The 16,814-nt window shown below is 41.3% G+C and overlaps 1 protein-coding gene across 1 annotated transcript; it reads right to left on the bottom strand.

The window, feature by feature from the left end:
- Positions 1 to 596: 596 nt before the first annotated feature.
- si:ch211-214p13.9 (uncharacterized) lies at positions 597 to 9,763 on the bottom strand. Its single transcript, XM_063005723.1, has 8 exons — positions 9,673 to 9,763; positions 8,990 to 8,998; positions 8,391 to 8,453; positions 7,246 to 7,560; positions 5,882 to 6,154; positions 2,415 to 2,529; positions 1,828 to 1,891; positions 597 to 1,634 (listed from the first exon to the last, which is right to left on the bottom strand). Exons 1-8 carry the CDS (start codon positions 9,761 to 9,763, stop codon positions 1,542 to 1,544), a joined length of 1,023 nt encoding a protein of 340 aa, XP_062861793.1. The 3' UTR covers positions 597 to 1,541.
- Between the last annotated feature and the right edge of the window lie 7,051 nt (positions 9,764 to 16,814).

Genomic DNA, 16,814 nt, shown 5'->3' with positions numbered 1-16,814 from the left:
ATCACTGACATCCAGTGAAGAAAGCATCACAGTTTGGGGCTTTTTCTGGTGATCCGAGTCAGAAAATATGAATAAAATATTCTGTATTTCACTCCCACACAGTTTAATATCCCACACTTGTGTAATTATGAATTTAGGACATCAGCGTTTAAGCTTTTCTTATTGTGAGACTCAGATCCTTCTCTTTCCACTCCTACTCTCGCTTTGACTAATTCTGGTTTGCGTTTCTCTCATCAGAAGCTTTTAGACGGAGCGAGCGAGGGTTTAATCAGCTTTCGTTTTCAGAAGTATTGGGACCAATGTGTAATTTCATCTTTAGAGTAGGTGTTACATGATAAATCTGCATTTGTCATGTGCAAACTTTGTCATCAGTGTGCTTCAGTTTAGGCGTTAGAAGTTTCTTTATACCTTTTCTATTGTTCCTATGAACCTTACTGTAATGAAATGATTGCTGTAGTTTTGAAGTAAACTAGTAAATTAGTCTGTACACCTAAAATCTTAGAAAATCATTTCATAATTGAGAGGTAAGGACTGGTAAGATAGACGGCCTGTCAAAGTCCAGCTAAGCATCATCATGAAATTAAAGCAAGCAAAAGAACGTTTTTCAACACTTTATTTTGTGATACAAAAGTTCATCATATATACAGACATTAATTTACTATCATTAAAGTTATTTAGCAACAACATATGAACTTTAATACTGTACAAGATGTGGAATATATTTCCTCTTATTATGATGGTCAGTCTTCTCCACAATTACTGGCACTTCTGGTAAAACACCTTATTTACTCATATTCACCAAGTGTTCCCATAATTTAGGAGAGGACTGTTTCAAACGAATATACATCAAGAAAACGATTATGTACATTACAGTACCAGCATTAAGGTTTTTACCAGTTTCTTTAGTATACATATTGCACCGTCTTACATGAAGGGAGACCGAAGTCCTTACTGTCATGTCTCTGTACGTGTGGTGTCTGTGGGGAGGAAGTGAGATCGCTAAAGCTTGTTAAAGTCTCTGTTCATCTGTCCTCAAAAAATACTACACAATATTTAAACTAAACATTAAACAAAACCCGGAACAGAGCTGCGTGTCTATCATTCGTTATAGCTCTAGACATGACTTGAACACTGTGTTTGGATGAAAAGGGGACTGCACACACTTCATGAACTAAGGTCGCATTCATGAACTAAACATTTGGGGGGTGGAGCTGATTTACCCGGGTGTTGATGCTCTCAGGGACAGATCCTAACATTAAGCATCAAGCTTATTCATGATTTGTAAAGGATTGGGGGGGGGGGGGGGCGCACAAACATTTTCCCATGTATAAAACATGATGAACATGATGGATCCTGCTGCGTCAGTCTTCCCACATTCAGTCATTGTAAATTTAGGGCACAAGAGCTTTTCTCCCTGTGAGACACTTTTCTTTCCAGTCCTTCTCTTGGTTTGAGTCATTGTGTGTGTGTGTGTCTATGTGTGTGTGTGTGTGTGTGTGTGTGTGTGTGTGGGTTTGTCCATGTGTGTGTGTGTGCACGGTTCAGGCGTTAAAAAGTTCAGCAGAAGAGTTGTAGATGGAGTTCACTCTTTGGACGTAACTGGCATACGGTTCCACCTGTTCTGGGTCAGAGAGCTGAAAATACGTCACCAAAATAACAAGTTATTCCTCAACAATTCATTCACATTGTTCATTAAAGAATGATTATTATCGTTAACTACAATTTAATACACACGTTTGCATCCAAGTACGTTCAATTTAATAAAAAATGCTATTTAATTTAATTTATTAAAAATAATTGCACTAATCGACTTAATAAGTAATGTACCTGTGGGTTTTTGACTTCATTTGATCCTGAGATCGGTGGTTTGCTGCAAGTCTTTCTAAAAACCCTGCACATAAAAGAACAAGATTACAGATAAACTATTAATAATGGTAGAATAATGAGAATATTTAAAATAATGAGAATAACTCAATCAGTACATGCATGTCATTTAAAGGGAGGGAGGGGCATCCAAATCAAGTAAAATTTAAATTTTACAGTGAGTGGACACGGTATTTAAAAACTCCAGCAGCGCTGCTGTGTCTGATCCACTCATACCAGCACAACACACACTAACACACCACCACCATGTCAGTGTCACTGCAGTGCTGAGAATCATCCACCACCTAAATATTACCTGCTCTGTGGTGGTCCTGTGGGGGTCCTGACCATTGAAGAACAGCATGAAAGGGGGTAACAAAGCATGTAGAGTAACTGATGGACTACAGTCAGTAATTGTAGAACTACAAAGTACTTCTATATGGTAAGTGGAGCTGATAAAATGGACAGTGAGTGTAGAAACAAGGAGGTGGTTTTAATGTTATGGCTGATCAGTGTATATCAGTGTATGTATATATATAAAAGAATCTTACATGAGAAGTTTGAGTTTTTTACGCATGATGTACAGGATGGTTAGAAAAGCCACCATTAAGCAAGTGGCACAAACTCCCAAAAGAATAAAAGGCCATCCAAGAGAATCTGCAGGTTCTGCACACATACAAGACAAAGAAACACAGTCAAACATTATTTATTATAAATTATTATTCATTTAAAAAATGTAAAACGTATATAACATTAAAAAAATAAATTAAAATAGACATTTAACTTATAAGTAGAAAAATAGAAGCTATTTAAGGTAGAAAATAGAAATAGAATGGGCAAAATAGCAAAGAAGAATTGTGCAAGAAGTATTTATGTATTTATTTATTTATTGACACAGTAAGAAGCCATGTAAGTGAGTCTTGGCAGCTTGTACAGCTCAGAGGCCAATCATCTTTCACCTTATTCTTCTACATCAGCTAATCAGCGGCGTACAAGGTTCACTCAGGGCAAATCATTGAGTTATGCTATTAAGCCAGTCCAAACACAGCAGTAAACGTGCTTTAAAGCAAAACTGAGGCAAATTTTACATTAATATTGTCTTCAGGATGGAGAGAAACATAAATATTCATGTAAATATAATGTTTTTATTGTAGTAGATGTACTTTTGTTTGTATTTTTAAGTTACTGTATTAACTGCAGCATTTATTGTAAAGCATTATGAGCAAAAATAAAGAATACGTTCGCTTAAAAAGAAAAAATAAACTCAGATTTGGTTTATAATATTATAGAAAAATGTCGATGTAGCGGTGCATCACCTGATTCCGAATTGAAGCTGGATGTAAAAATGATTATTAAATAATTCTAAAGCAAGACCCATAATACAAATTCAAATTGATTAAAATATCTATAATATAGAATGTATATTATTATAGCACCCACACATTCTTGCTACACACTTGTTTTGCAGCAGTTTGAGGAACTGGATTATGCTGTAAGATCAGCATGAGCGTGAATCAGAGTGTTTGTGTGGTGTTTAGTTCCTCTAGATGTAAATCCACGTCTCACCACCAAATGTGTCCCACGTTCACAAATTAAAAATAATCCTGTTTACTTTATTTGTTTTAAACATTACAGCTTCATTTATTTGATATGCAAGAGACCTCAGTCAAGGGTATTTTGAACACTAATACTGTGGACGGATGAAGTAAAAATAAAACTGCTTAGCCATGATAATTAAAGCCATATTTGAGGTGGGTGGAAACCCCAAATATTTTGGGTTTTTTTGCAACCCGAGGCAGAAACACTGGACATATAAACGAAAGAACGGATTCCATTAAATATTAACACATGAAAGGGCACAATAGGGCAGTTGTAGCTTAATGGTTAAGGTACTGGACTAGTAATCCAAAGGTCGCTGGTTACATCCCCACCACTGCCAGGTTGCCACTGTTGGGCCCTTGAGCAAGGCCCTTAACCCTCAATTGCTTAGAGAATATACTATCACAGTAATGTGGTTAAAAACGTCTGCTAAATGCCATAAATGTGAAATGTTAAAGTAAGTAAGTCAGTAAAGTAAATAAATAATAATTAATAAGGCGGCACAGTGGCTTAGTGGGTAGCACTGTCACCTCACAGCAAGAAGGTCTTGGGTTTGATCCCCAGGTGGGGCGGTCTGGGTCTTTTCTGTGTGGAGTTTGCATGTTCTCCCCGTGTCTGTGTGGGTTTCCTCCGGGAGCTCCGGTTTTCTCCCACAGTCCAAAACATGCAGGTTCATTGGAGACAATGAATCGGCCTATAAGTGAATGGGTGTGTGTGTGGGTGTGTGTGTGTGTGTGTGTGCCCTGCGATGGACTGGCGTCCCGTCCAGGGTGTTACTGTGTGCCTTGCGCCCACTGAAAAGCTGGGATAGGCTCCAGCACCCCCCCCCCCACACACACACACACACACACACGCACACGCGACCCTGATTGGATAAGCGGAAAAGACAATGAATGAATGAATAATTAATAATAGTTAACAGACTCGAGCTTAAAACATCTACAACAGGACGACGATCCAAAACGTTTTTCATAATCCACCACAAATAATTTTAAGCAGTTGTAGCTCAGCAGTTAAGGTACTGGCTAGTAATCAGAAGGTTGCTGGTTCAAGCCCCACCACTGCCAAGTTGCCACTGATGCTCAAACTGTATTCAGTCATAACTGTAAGTCGCTTCGGAAAAAGTCATCAATGTAAATGTAGGCATGAAGGGGCAGCCCAGGAATGGAAAGTGGGGGGAAACACGCATGCCCACCAGCGCTGACACCTCAAGCTCACAAGTTCGAATCTCAGCTACGCTAAAACGAATGCTAACTGACTCATCCGAGAAAGCGTTGGCTGCAGGGATTCGGTATAACTGCATGAATAGAAGAACAATAGAACGCCTTTATTTATCATGTATACATATACAGACGTACAGTACAACGAAATTCTTTCTTCGCATATCAGCCATCGTATGGCGCCCCTGGAGCAGAGAGGGTTAAGGGCCTTGCTCAAGGGCCCAACGGTGGCTGCATGGCAGAGCTGCTGCATTTACGACCTCTGCTGGCTGTTTTATAATGTCTGCTCAATGAGACAAAGGACAATTTAGGCTGCGCGTGATACGGCTCCCTAAATGAACCCTCCTCATGCAGGTGTAGTCCATCTGTTTCTCTACATACATTTTTACCCCCCTTTCACCCTGTTCTTCAATGGTCAGGACCCCCACAGGACCACCACAGAGCAGGTATTATTTAGGTGGTGGATGATTCTCAGCACTGCAGTGACACTGACATGGTGGTGGTGTGTTAGTGTGTGTTGTGCTGGTATGAGTGGATCAGACACAGCAGCGCTGCTGGAGTTTTTAAATACCGTGTCCACTCACTGTCCACTCTATTAGACACTCCTACCTAGTTGGTCCACCTTGTAGATGTAAAGTCAGAGACGATCGCTCATCTATTGCTGCTGTTTGAGTCGGTCATCTTCTAGACCTTCATCAGTGGTCACAGGACGCTTCCTACGGGGCGCTGTTGGCTGGATATTTTTGGTTGGTGGACTATTCTCAGTCCAGCAGTGACAGTGAGGTGATTAAAAACTCCAGCAGCGCTGCTGTGTCTGATCCACTCATACCAGCACAACACACACTAACACACCACCATCATGTCAGTGTCACTGCAGTGCTGAGAATCATCCACCACCTAAATAATACCTGCTCTGTGGGGGTCCTGTGGGGGTCCTGACCATTGAAGAACAGCATGAAAGGGGGTAACAAAGCATGTAGAGTAACAGATGGACTACAGTCAGTAATTGTAGAACTACAAAGTGCTTCTATATAGTAAGTGGAGCTGATAAAATGGACAGTGAGTGTAGAAACAAGGAGGCTGATCGGTGTATGATCGGGTGATTGGATAATACAGGAGTTTATTATTTCACTCTGTACCACACTGTCCATGTTAATGTTCGTTAAATTAAATCATTTAATAAAAGCTGAAGTAATTACCTCTAACCATGAAGTTAAAGTGAAACTGGTTGAACTTGGGGTTGCTGGTAGAGGCGTCACAGATGATGTTACTGTACGGGACGTTCGCTGGCAGGTTTATTTTGCTCGTTACGGTGAAAAGTCCCTCTGCAGTCTCGGTTATTTCAGTGCTGGATGAGGAAAAGTTCAATGGTGTTTTCCACTTGATGGAGGATGCAGGTCTGCTTGTTGCCTCGCACACGGCGACAGTGCGGCTTCGTTCAAGTTCTAACCAGCCGTGGACTTCTGGACGGGCTGATGATACAAGAGGAGAGATTTAAGAAAGCTTACATAACTTATATCTTGTTATTTCTTGATGAAATAACCCTGGACTTTTCAATAATGAATGTTGCATTGATGCCATACTATCAAGTCTTGGCTCACCTACACGTTCACATTAAGAAAGCTGCTGCAAACACAAAAGTTTGGTTCAGAACAACACAAAAACGCTGGGAACCTGATCTGTTCTGTGTGTACTGTTCTTGTACGAGTGTATCAGGTGCAGCAGTGTTGTTGGGATTTTAAATACTGTGTATTAGGAACAAACCATCACCCATGGGTGCACAGTTAGAGACTAGAGCTGATTTTATACCAGACTTTTATCAGTGGACACTTTTGTTGACAGGATGCTGCTGGCAGTCTTGGGTTTGATCCCCAGGCGCGGTGGTCCGGGTCCTTTCTGTGTGGAGTTTGCATGTTCTACACGTGTCTGCGTGGTTTTCTTCTGGGAGCTCCGGTTTCCTCCCACAATCCAAAAACATGCAGTCAGGTTAATTGGAGGCACTGAATTGCCCTATAGGTGAATGGGTGTGTGTATGTGTGTCTACCCTGCGATGGACTGGCGCCCCATCTAGGGTGTTACTGTGTACCTTGCGCCCATTGAAAAGCTGGGATAGGCTCCATAAAATCCTCTGGAAAGTCTTCCAAGAGAAGGGAGGGTTGTTATAGCCACCCATGTGGGAGACAACTCTATATTAATGTCCATGGTCCAAAAAGGTCAAGTAAAATTTAAAATTTGCAGTAGACATCGTCTTAAAGTGACCTAAAGTGACTCAGCAGGGACCTTTATCCTTTATTGGTGGCCTGGAGGAGGTCGTAGTCTACATACTTGTAATTGTATATTCAGTGTTAAGCTGCTGTTAATAAGTCATTAACAAATGTGGGTACAAATTTATAATATATTGGAACTGTATTCCATTACAAACAAAAATAATTTCTTTTTTTGCTTTACCCCAACACTGCACGCACATATACACTCATGTAGCTTCTATATACGTACTTATATTATAAAACCTCCATTGTGGTAACTCCCTGTACTCTACAGTGTATAGAATTACTCCACCTACCCCATGCAGAAACATGGATGGTTTCTATGTATCCTGAAGATTCGTAGGACAAATCACAGCCGTAAGTTCCTTCATCATGGATGGAGAATCGTGGGATGATCAGGTGGTATGCTCCATCCGTGCTCCTGATCAGCTTCTTTCCATCGCTGCAGGTGTCGTGATCCGGGTCAGTTTGAGATACAGCAATTCTGCACTTCTCTTTGCCGTGTGAGTAAATTTTCCAGATGACATAAATCATCTTTTCCCATGGGACCGTTCTGTTGGTGCAGTGCAAACTCACATTGGTGTCGATTTCTACACTCTCATTCCTGACACCTGGAAATCAGACAACGTTTAATATCACAGTAAATAAAAAATACAACAAATACAAATAATTGTATTATTTTTGCGTATAAATGGCGTGTTAAACTGAATTTAGGTTTGTAAATTAGTCAGGTGTCTCATCGAAGCCCTGTGACGGATTAGTCACATCCTCCGACCCGCACGCAGCCCTTAGCCGAACCCTTTTACACCCATGCGTTCTGCACAGGCGCCTCTATCTGCCAATCATTTCGGCACTTAGCAGACGCTCTTATCCAGAGCGACGATCAGGGTCCTTACACAGCGTTCAAAGCTGCCACCCACATAGTCCGGTTATCCCGCCCTAGCAGAACCGTGTCTGCTGCAAGCACTGCCAGTTATGCCCGCTTGATGGCGTCCAGCCGACCGGTGGCAACGCTGAGTTTCGAACTCAGATCAGTTCAGAATCTCTGCGGAATATCCCGCCGCGCCACCTGGGTGCGTATTAGTTCTTCTTAAATCTATCTATTTATCTATCTAAAGGATTGTGTTTGTCATAAAATGACATCACTAAGTACATGCAGTGTCAGAACCCTTCCACTGTGCACATTTATTCTTATTCTCATCACAGTTACACAGTTAGACGTTTATCATTTCCTTTCTGTTCGACCGCTCTTATCCATAGCTGACAACAGGAAAAGAGTCACTTCCTCTCATTCTAGCCCTAAATAGCATACCACATCTGAATTAGCACAAAACTGACCACTAGTGCACATAAAAATGATTAGTGTGACTAAAAGCATTACTGTGAGTGTTTAGGAGCATTAGCAGTGCGGTTAACAGGAAGTGATTAACTGTGGTTTTACCGTAAAGTTTGTCTTTAGTTTCTTTAGTTTTGTGAGCATCCGAGGCCACTGTGTCGTGTTTTCCTGAGAGTTATCAGGTACAAGAATGTTAGTAACAGGTTAATGCAGTAACAGGTAACAGGTTAATGCAAGCACTTGATGAATACATGATTGTGGTGTAAGTGATAGATAGTTTAGTCATTAATCAAGAAAGGTTAAATCAATAAAAGCTGTTAATCAGATGATTAAAATTAGTTACAGGGAATTAAAATAAGTAATACATTTCCATTCATACTAATAGAAAAATATGTACACAAACACTAAAAAAGTCTAAATTTGTGCTGCGTTTGGAATAGTTAATATAGATTTAAAGCATCAACGTGCACTCTTCTAGCACATTAGGGGCGGCACGGTGGCTCGGTGGCTAGAATAGAATAGAATAGAATAGAATAGAATAGAATAGAATAGAATAGAATAGAATAGAATAGAATAGAATAGAATAGAATAGAATAGAATAGAATAGAATAGAATAGAATAGAATAGAATAGAATAGAATAGAATAGAATAGAATACTTTATTGTCACTCCACTGCGTGCAGTACAGCGAAATTGAAAGCAGACCCGTTGGTGCTATCATACAAGATACACATACACAATAATTAAGTACATATAAGGTGCTTGAAACTGTAAACATTGTTCAGTAGATTATTGTACAATACACATGACGCAATATGTGAGGTACATATAAGGTGCTTAGTTTGTAGCATTGCCTGACTAATTATTGCACAGTATTTGATTGAGTTTAGCTCTCTTATTGCACAGGGGTAGAAGCTATTCCTCATCCTATTTGTCCTTGATGTGATTGATCTGTAACGTTTTCCAGAAGGCAATAATTCAAACAGATGATATCCTGGATTGTTTGCTCTACATAGGCAACAAGCCGAGAAGAGTTCTCGTAGAGAGGGTAGAGGGCATCCAATGATTTTTTTGTGCTAAGTTGATGACCCTCTGCATTGCTTTTTTGTCAGCTGCTGTGCTACTGGCATACCAGGTGGAAATTCAATACGTCAGTATGCTCTTAATGGAGCAACGGTAGAAAGACACCAGAAGCTGTTGTTGCAGATTGTTTGTTGATAGTCCATGAGAGGTCCTCAGCCATGTGCATTCCAAGAACCTTGAAATCAGAAACTTTTTCCACACAAATCCCATTAATAAGTAGAGGTGCATGGTCTGTCTGATCTTTCTGAAGTCTATTATTATTTCTTTTGTTTTTGTAGCATTCAGAGCTAAGTTGTTCTCCTTACACCATTTGGACAGTGTTTGGACTTCATCTCTGTAGGCTGTCTCATCTTCTCCAGTGACGAGTCCCACAACAGTGGTGTCGTCCGCAAACATAATGATGGTATTGGATTTGTGAGTGGGAATGCAGTCAGTAGTATATAGAGAATAAAGAAGCGGACTTAATACACAGCTCTGTGGCATGCCAGTGCTGAGTGTGATAGAGGAGGATGTGTAGGGGCCTAATCTAACCTGTTGCCTAGCACTAATCTAGCACTGTCGCCTCACAGCAAGACGGTCTGGGTCCTTTCTGTGTGGAGTTTGCATGTTCTCCCTGTGTTTGCATGGGTCTCCTCCGGGTGCCACAGTCCAAAGACATGCAAGTGAGGTGAACTGGAGATACAGTGTATCACAAAAGTGAGTACACCCCTCACATTTCTGCAAATATTTTATTATATCTTTTCATGGGACAACACTATAGAAATAAAACTTGGATATAACTTAGAGTAGTCAGTGTACAGCTTGTATACCAGTGTAGATTTACTGTCTTCTGAAAATAACTCAACACACAGCCATTAATGTCTAAATAGCTGGCAACATAAGTGAGTACACCCCACAGTGAACATGTCCAAATTGTGCCCAAAGTGTCAATATTTTGTGTGACCACCATTATTATCCAGCACTGCCTTAACCCTCCTGGGCATGGAATTCACCAGAGCTGCACAGGTTGCTACTGGAATCCTCTTCCACTCCTCCATGATGACATCACGGAGCTGGTGGATGTTAGACACCTTGAACTCCTCCACCTTCCACTTGAGGATGCGCCACAGGTGCTCAATTGGGTTTAGTCCATCACCTTTACCTTCAGCTTCCTCAGCAAGGCAGTTGTCATCTTGGAGGTGTGTTTGGGGTCGTTATCCTGTTGGAAAACTGCCATGAGGCCCAGTTTTCGAAGGGAGGGGATCATGCTCTGTTTCAGAATGTCACAGTACATGTTGGAATTCATGTTTCCCTCAATGAACTGCAGCTCCCCAGTGCCAGCAACACTCATGCAGCCCAAGACCATGATGCTACCACCACCATGATTGACTGTAGGCAAGATACAGTTGTGTTGGTACTTCTCACCAGGGCGCCGCCACACATGCTGGACACCATCTGAGCCAAACAAGTTTATCTTGGTCTCGTCAGACCACAGGGCATTCCAGTAATCCATGTTCTTGGACTGCTTGTCTTCAGCAAACTGTTTGCTGACTTTCTTGTGCGTCAGCTTCCTTCTGAGATGACGACCATGCAGACCGAGTTGATGCAGTGTGCGGTGTATGGTCTGAGCACTGACAGGCTGACCTCCCACGTCTTCAACCTCTGCAGCAATGCTGGCAGCACTCATGTGTCTATTTTTTAAAGCCAACCTCTGGATATGACGCCGAACACGTGGACTCGACTTCTTTGGTCGACCCTGGCGAAGCCTGTTCCGAGTGGAACCTGTCCTGGAAAACCGCTGTATGACCTTGGCCACCATGCTGTAGCTCAGTTTCAGGGTGTTAGCAATCTTCTTATAGCCCAGGCCATCTTTGTGGAGAGCAACAATTCTATTTCTCACATCCTCAGAGAGTTCTTTGCCATGAGGTGCCATGTTGAATATCCAGTGGCCAGTATGAGAGAATTGTACCCAAAACACCAAATTTAACAGCCCTGCTCCCCATTTACACCTGGGACCTTGACACATGACACCAGGGAGGGACAACGACACATTTGGGCACAATTTGGACATGTTCACTGTGGGGTGTACTCACTTATGTTGCCAGCTATTTAGACATTAATGGCTGTGTGTTGAGTTATTTTCAGAAGACAGTAAATCTACACTGCTATACAAGCTGTACACTGACTACTCTAAGTTATATCCAAGTTTCATGTCTATAGTGTTGTCCCATGAAAAGATATAATAAAATATTTGCAGAAATGTGAGGGGTGTACTCACTTTTGTGATACACTGTAGGTGTACCTAATAAAGTGCTCAGTGAGTTTGTGTTAAAATAATACCGTACACTTAAACACAGAGATTCTGTAGATGTACGTTACATTATAAAACCAGCTGCTGCCTACAGATGTTAAACAACAACAGCAGCTTCCCTCAGGCTGGCAGTTATTAAAATGGAAATGTCATCTTGTTCCATGCCCCACATTTGAAAGCCGTGAGACTCGTATTTTTAGTTCCGCATGGTGGTCTCAAAACAAAAACCTCAGCGAGTAAGAGTTTCCCCAAGAGTCCCCCGAGGAGGGAAGACAGCTGCGTCACGGCAGACGAGCTCTGAGAAGAAGTAAGCACACGTGCGCCGGTGCCTCAGTGTATGTACACAAACCGACTCATGCCGTCGTGCTTTCCCTCCCGGTGCTGCCAGACATGAGCGGTGAGCTTTCCACCCACTGTTGGTTAAACCGTGCCAACAGGTGCAAAGTCAAGTCATGACTGTAAATGATTTCCATTCCGTTCACCCACCAACACAGTCAGAATGAAATATTAACCCCTTTTGTACACTGCTTAATCTACAAACAGTGAAAACATGCTGTTAGGGAGGGCAATTTCTATATTTCTACTTCTGATTTGTTTATTCGTTCTTTTGCATCTCGATTCAGATTTACCAGGGTGTTAATGCCGTCAGCAAAAAATGTTTTAGGTTTTTGGTTGAGCTCGTAGCCACTGATGCGCCGCTGCTTTCACATCATGAAACTCTTCTTCTCCTTAAAGCCTCTCTGAGTGTCCAAAAAGGTAGAAATCTGATTTAGATGACGCTAAATCCGGACTATAAGCGTCTCTCAACGAGCGATTACTAATACTGTAACCTCATTCTAAAAGTGAGGAAACTTTTTGAAGATCCCTCGTAATAGATTTCCTTGTGCATGTGACTTTTGCCTGGGCAGAGGACCCACACTTGCCCGAGGAAGGACGTTCAGTCACATTCATTACACCGGTCAGCAATAGATTAGCAATAGAGAGCCCCAACACGTATGGAGCATCATGCTCTTCTCTTTGTATTCCTCAGCTTCAACCTGTGTTGCCTTTAATCTTTAGTTGGCACCAGCCCCAACCTCCCAAACATCTTTCCACATGCCTAGAATTTGCCAGACAGCTTAAATATATTACAATACATGTATTAGTTTTATAGGTTTTAAAAGTTACTGTATAAATATACTGAATTAATAAATAAATGAACGTGCAGGAGGTAAAGTTTCAGTATAAAGTGATAATTAAATAATATCAGCGTATGAAATAGTAAAGTGACATATGTGATATACAGTACATATACACAGATGAGACATAACATTATGACCATCTTCCTAATATTGTATCGGCCCCCCTTTTGCTGCCAAAACAGCCCTGACCCGTCGAGGCATGGAGTCTGACACCTTTCTACCAGAACCAGCATGAACTTCTTTAGCAGTTTGAGCTACAGGAGCTCGTCTGTTGGATACCACACGGGCCAGCCTTTGCTCCCCACGTGCATCAATGAGCCTTGGTCGCTCATGACACTGTCGCCGGTTTGGAGCACTTTTGATGGATACTGACCAATGCAGACCGGGAACACCCCACAAGAGCTGCAGTTTTGGAGATGCTCTGACCCAGTCGTCTAGCCATCACAATTTGGCCCTCGTTAAACTCGCTCAGATCCTCACGCTCGCCCATTTTTCCTGCTTCCAACATCAACTTTGAGGATAAAATGTTCACTCGCTGTGTAATATACCCCCCCCACTAACAGGTGCCATGATGAAGAGATAATCAGTGTTATTCACTTCACCTGTCAGTGCTTGCATGCATATACATACACACACAATATACATCCGAATACACCTATGGCTACATACATCACCTTCAGTCTTTAGCCTTTAGTTTTTAGTGTAGTAATAATCTTTACATCAGTATACTGGGCTCATTTTTAGCATATTTGAATAGTGGGGGGCCTGACCCCCCCTATAATATATATTATGATTAAATCCTTGCCTCAGTAACCAGTTCAACCCTTTACAAATTATCCAAAACATTTAAGTCACGATGGTGCTGAGTCTGGTTCCTCTCAAGGTTTCTTCCTGTAATTTTAAGGAAGCTTTTCCTGCCACTGTTGCCCTCGGCTTGCTCAACAGGGGTTTTTGGTCTGTAAGTCCTGGATTCTACATTTTTTTACATTTTCAGCATTTAGCAGACGCTTTTATCCAAAGTGACTTACACAGTGAGAAATTGAGGGTTAAAGGCCTTGCTCAGGGACCCAACAGTGGCAACTTGGTGGTGGCGGGGCTTGAACCGGCAACCTTCTGTTTACTAGTCCAGTACCTTAACCACTGAGCTATCACTGGCCACAGGATTCTATAAAGTTGCTTTGAGACAATGTTTATTGTAAAGAGCACTATATAAATAAAGTTGACTTGACTTGACTTTTCTGTTTATTAGCATTTTACATTTAATTAGATTATTAAACAACACATTTAAAGCATGACGTTATTTAACAAAATAAAAATAAGCATTAAGTAATTCATTAAAAAAGCAATTTACTACAGGGGTTCAAAATGCATTTGTTATTTCAAATTTTAAATAAACCTCCTAAAATATTTTAAGCTCCTAAATTTCTGACCTGATAAATCAAATAGATCATATTTACATTTGTTATGGTTGTACAGTATTCTATATTATTATTTATTCACTAAAAACGTGGTTTGCTTTAGTCAGATTTGTGGTGAACGTGGTGCAGTTATGCTGTGGTGGGTTTTCTCGCTTTTAACAGGTTTTAGTAGACAAATAAGGTCCAGCAATGTGCCCAGTTCTAGACATTTCTAATTCTAATTAATGAATCAGTTATTAAAATAACACTTTATTTAACACACACACACACACACACATTTTTCAGCGTAGTACTTATATAAAATCCAGAATATTGACTGATATGCATACTGATGTTTACAATTAAGTAATGGACTAAATAAATAATAAAACATCACAGATATAATGACGACCTGCTTTTGGTGCCACGAAGCTGAAGTCAAGCGTTTCTATACATTGAATACTTTCTGCGCCAGCTCTCAGTAAATGCCTAAAATACATACTGTACCTCTCTGTCCAAAAACATAAAGTTAACAAACATCAGTTTATTGTTGAATATACACCAAGCAGGTATAACATTCTGACCACATACAGGTGAAGTGAATAACACTGATCATCTCTTCATCACGGCACCTGTTAGTGGGGGGGGTATATTACACAGCAACATTTTACCCTCAAAGTTGATGTTAGAAGCAGGGAAAATGGGCGAGCGTGAGGATCTGAGCGAGTTTGACGAGGGTCAAATTATGATGGCTAGACGACTGGGTCAGAGCATCTCCAAAACTGCTGCTCTTGTGGGGTGTTCCCGGTCTGCAGTGGTCCAAGGAAGGAAGAGTGGTAAACCGGCAACAGAATCATGGGCGGCCAAGGCTCACTGATGCACGTGTGGTCCGATCCAACAGACGAGCTACTGTAGCTCAAACTGCTGAAGAAGTTCATGCTGGTTCTGATAGAAAGGTGTTCTGGTAGAAAAGTTTGATGCGTATGGGGCTGCAAAAGGGGGACCAACACAATATTAGGAAGGTGGTCATAATGTTAAGCTTGATCCAGCTGCTCAGAACCAATAAAAAACAGCAGGTTTACCATAAATAAAAAGATAGAACAGAGACACTGTCCACAGTCAAGCAAGCATTTTATCATTATGGGCTTAGAGGCCACAGAGCTAAACAGAAGCTCCTGCTTTTAAGGTTCCAGTTTTACAATCAAGAAACGCTTCCCAATTATTCAGTCATACAAAAAGAACAGTTCCAGAAAGCATTAAAATCACAAGCCTGCCGTGATATACGTGTTTCTTATGACTTTGTGAGATGTTTACGTGGACGTTGCATCAATCGTCACTCGTGCGCAGCATAAAATGGATCCAGTGATTCTGGCTGGTACCTTTTTGGTACCCTATAGACATACTTTCTGAAAGTGAAGAACAATAAGTATAAAAGAGCTGTGATGTACCGACCTGATGTGAGATGTCTTGTGAAGAACACGGCCAGAAGAAGGCAGACAGCTCTCAAGAAGAACTTCATGTCTCTTTCTGTTCTGTTTTACTTCTATTTCCTTTTGTCTTGATCTTTCTTTTCTCTTTCTGTACTCTACATGAAAGGAACGTTTCTCCTCTTTGAAGCTTTACTTTGAAGTGCACGCTTTATTTAAAAAAGTGTTAACAATACAGAGAGGCTCTAATTTTTATTATAGTCTGCTGTTAGCCATTAGGAAAGCTGAAAAAGCTGAAAACGCCTCAACGCCGGTTCTTAAAACCTATACATGGATCTGAGCTGCTCTTGATGTCTTTCCCTGTTGCTTCCCTCAGCAAAATGCTGTGGTTCCACCCCCCTCCATTTGTTTTCTTTGTTCTTTTTTGCATTTCTCATATGACTGCTCCTACATATGACAGTTCTGACTTCCTGCACTAACCACTACAGTCGCATGAATGCAATCGTTCCATGATCTCTCTTACTGTTACTCATCCACATCTAAACGTGGAACATGTGCAGGTCTGAGGAGGCCCGTGTGGAGGCCGTTAAATAATTAATTTTCAAACGTTCAGTGTCTCTTAAAGCCATTCATGGAGTTACAGTGGGGAAAAAAGAAAAGCCATCTTACTGATACACATTCTTCTCTTAAGTTTCGGACCTGATTTTAACATTAAGGCGGTTGTAGCCGAGCGGTTAAGGTACTGGACTACACCGAATTACACTGAATTACACCGATCAGGCATAACATTATGACCACCTCCTTGTTTCTACACTCACTGTCCATTTTATCAGCTCCACTTACCATATAGAAGCACTTTGTAGTTCTACAATTACTGACTGTAGTTCATCTATTTCTCTACATACCTTTTTAACCTGCTTTCACCCTGTTCTTCAATGGTCAGGACCACCACAGAGCAGGTATTATTTAGGTGGTGGATGATTCTCAGCACTGCAGTGACACTGACATGGTGGTGGTGTGTTAGTGTGTGTTGTGCTGGTATGAGTGGATCAGACACAGCAGCGCTGCTGGAGTTTTTAAACACCTCACTGTCACTGCTGGACTGAGAATAGCCCACCAACCAAAAATATCCAGCCAACAGCGCCCCGTGGG

This window comes from Trichomycterus rosablanca, chromosome 12 (assembly GCF_030014385.1).
Source record: "Trichomycterus rosablanca isolate fTriRos1 chromosome 12, fTriRos1.hap1, whole genome shotgun sequence".
NCBI classification, from domain to species: Eukaryota; Metazoa; Chordata; class Actinopteri; order Siluriformes; family Trichomycteridae; genus Trichomycterus; species Trichomycterus rosablanca.
The sequence above is the reverse complement of the archived record's forward strand: the minus strand, read 5'-3'. Positions and strand labels throughout refer to the sequence as shown.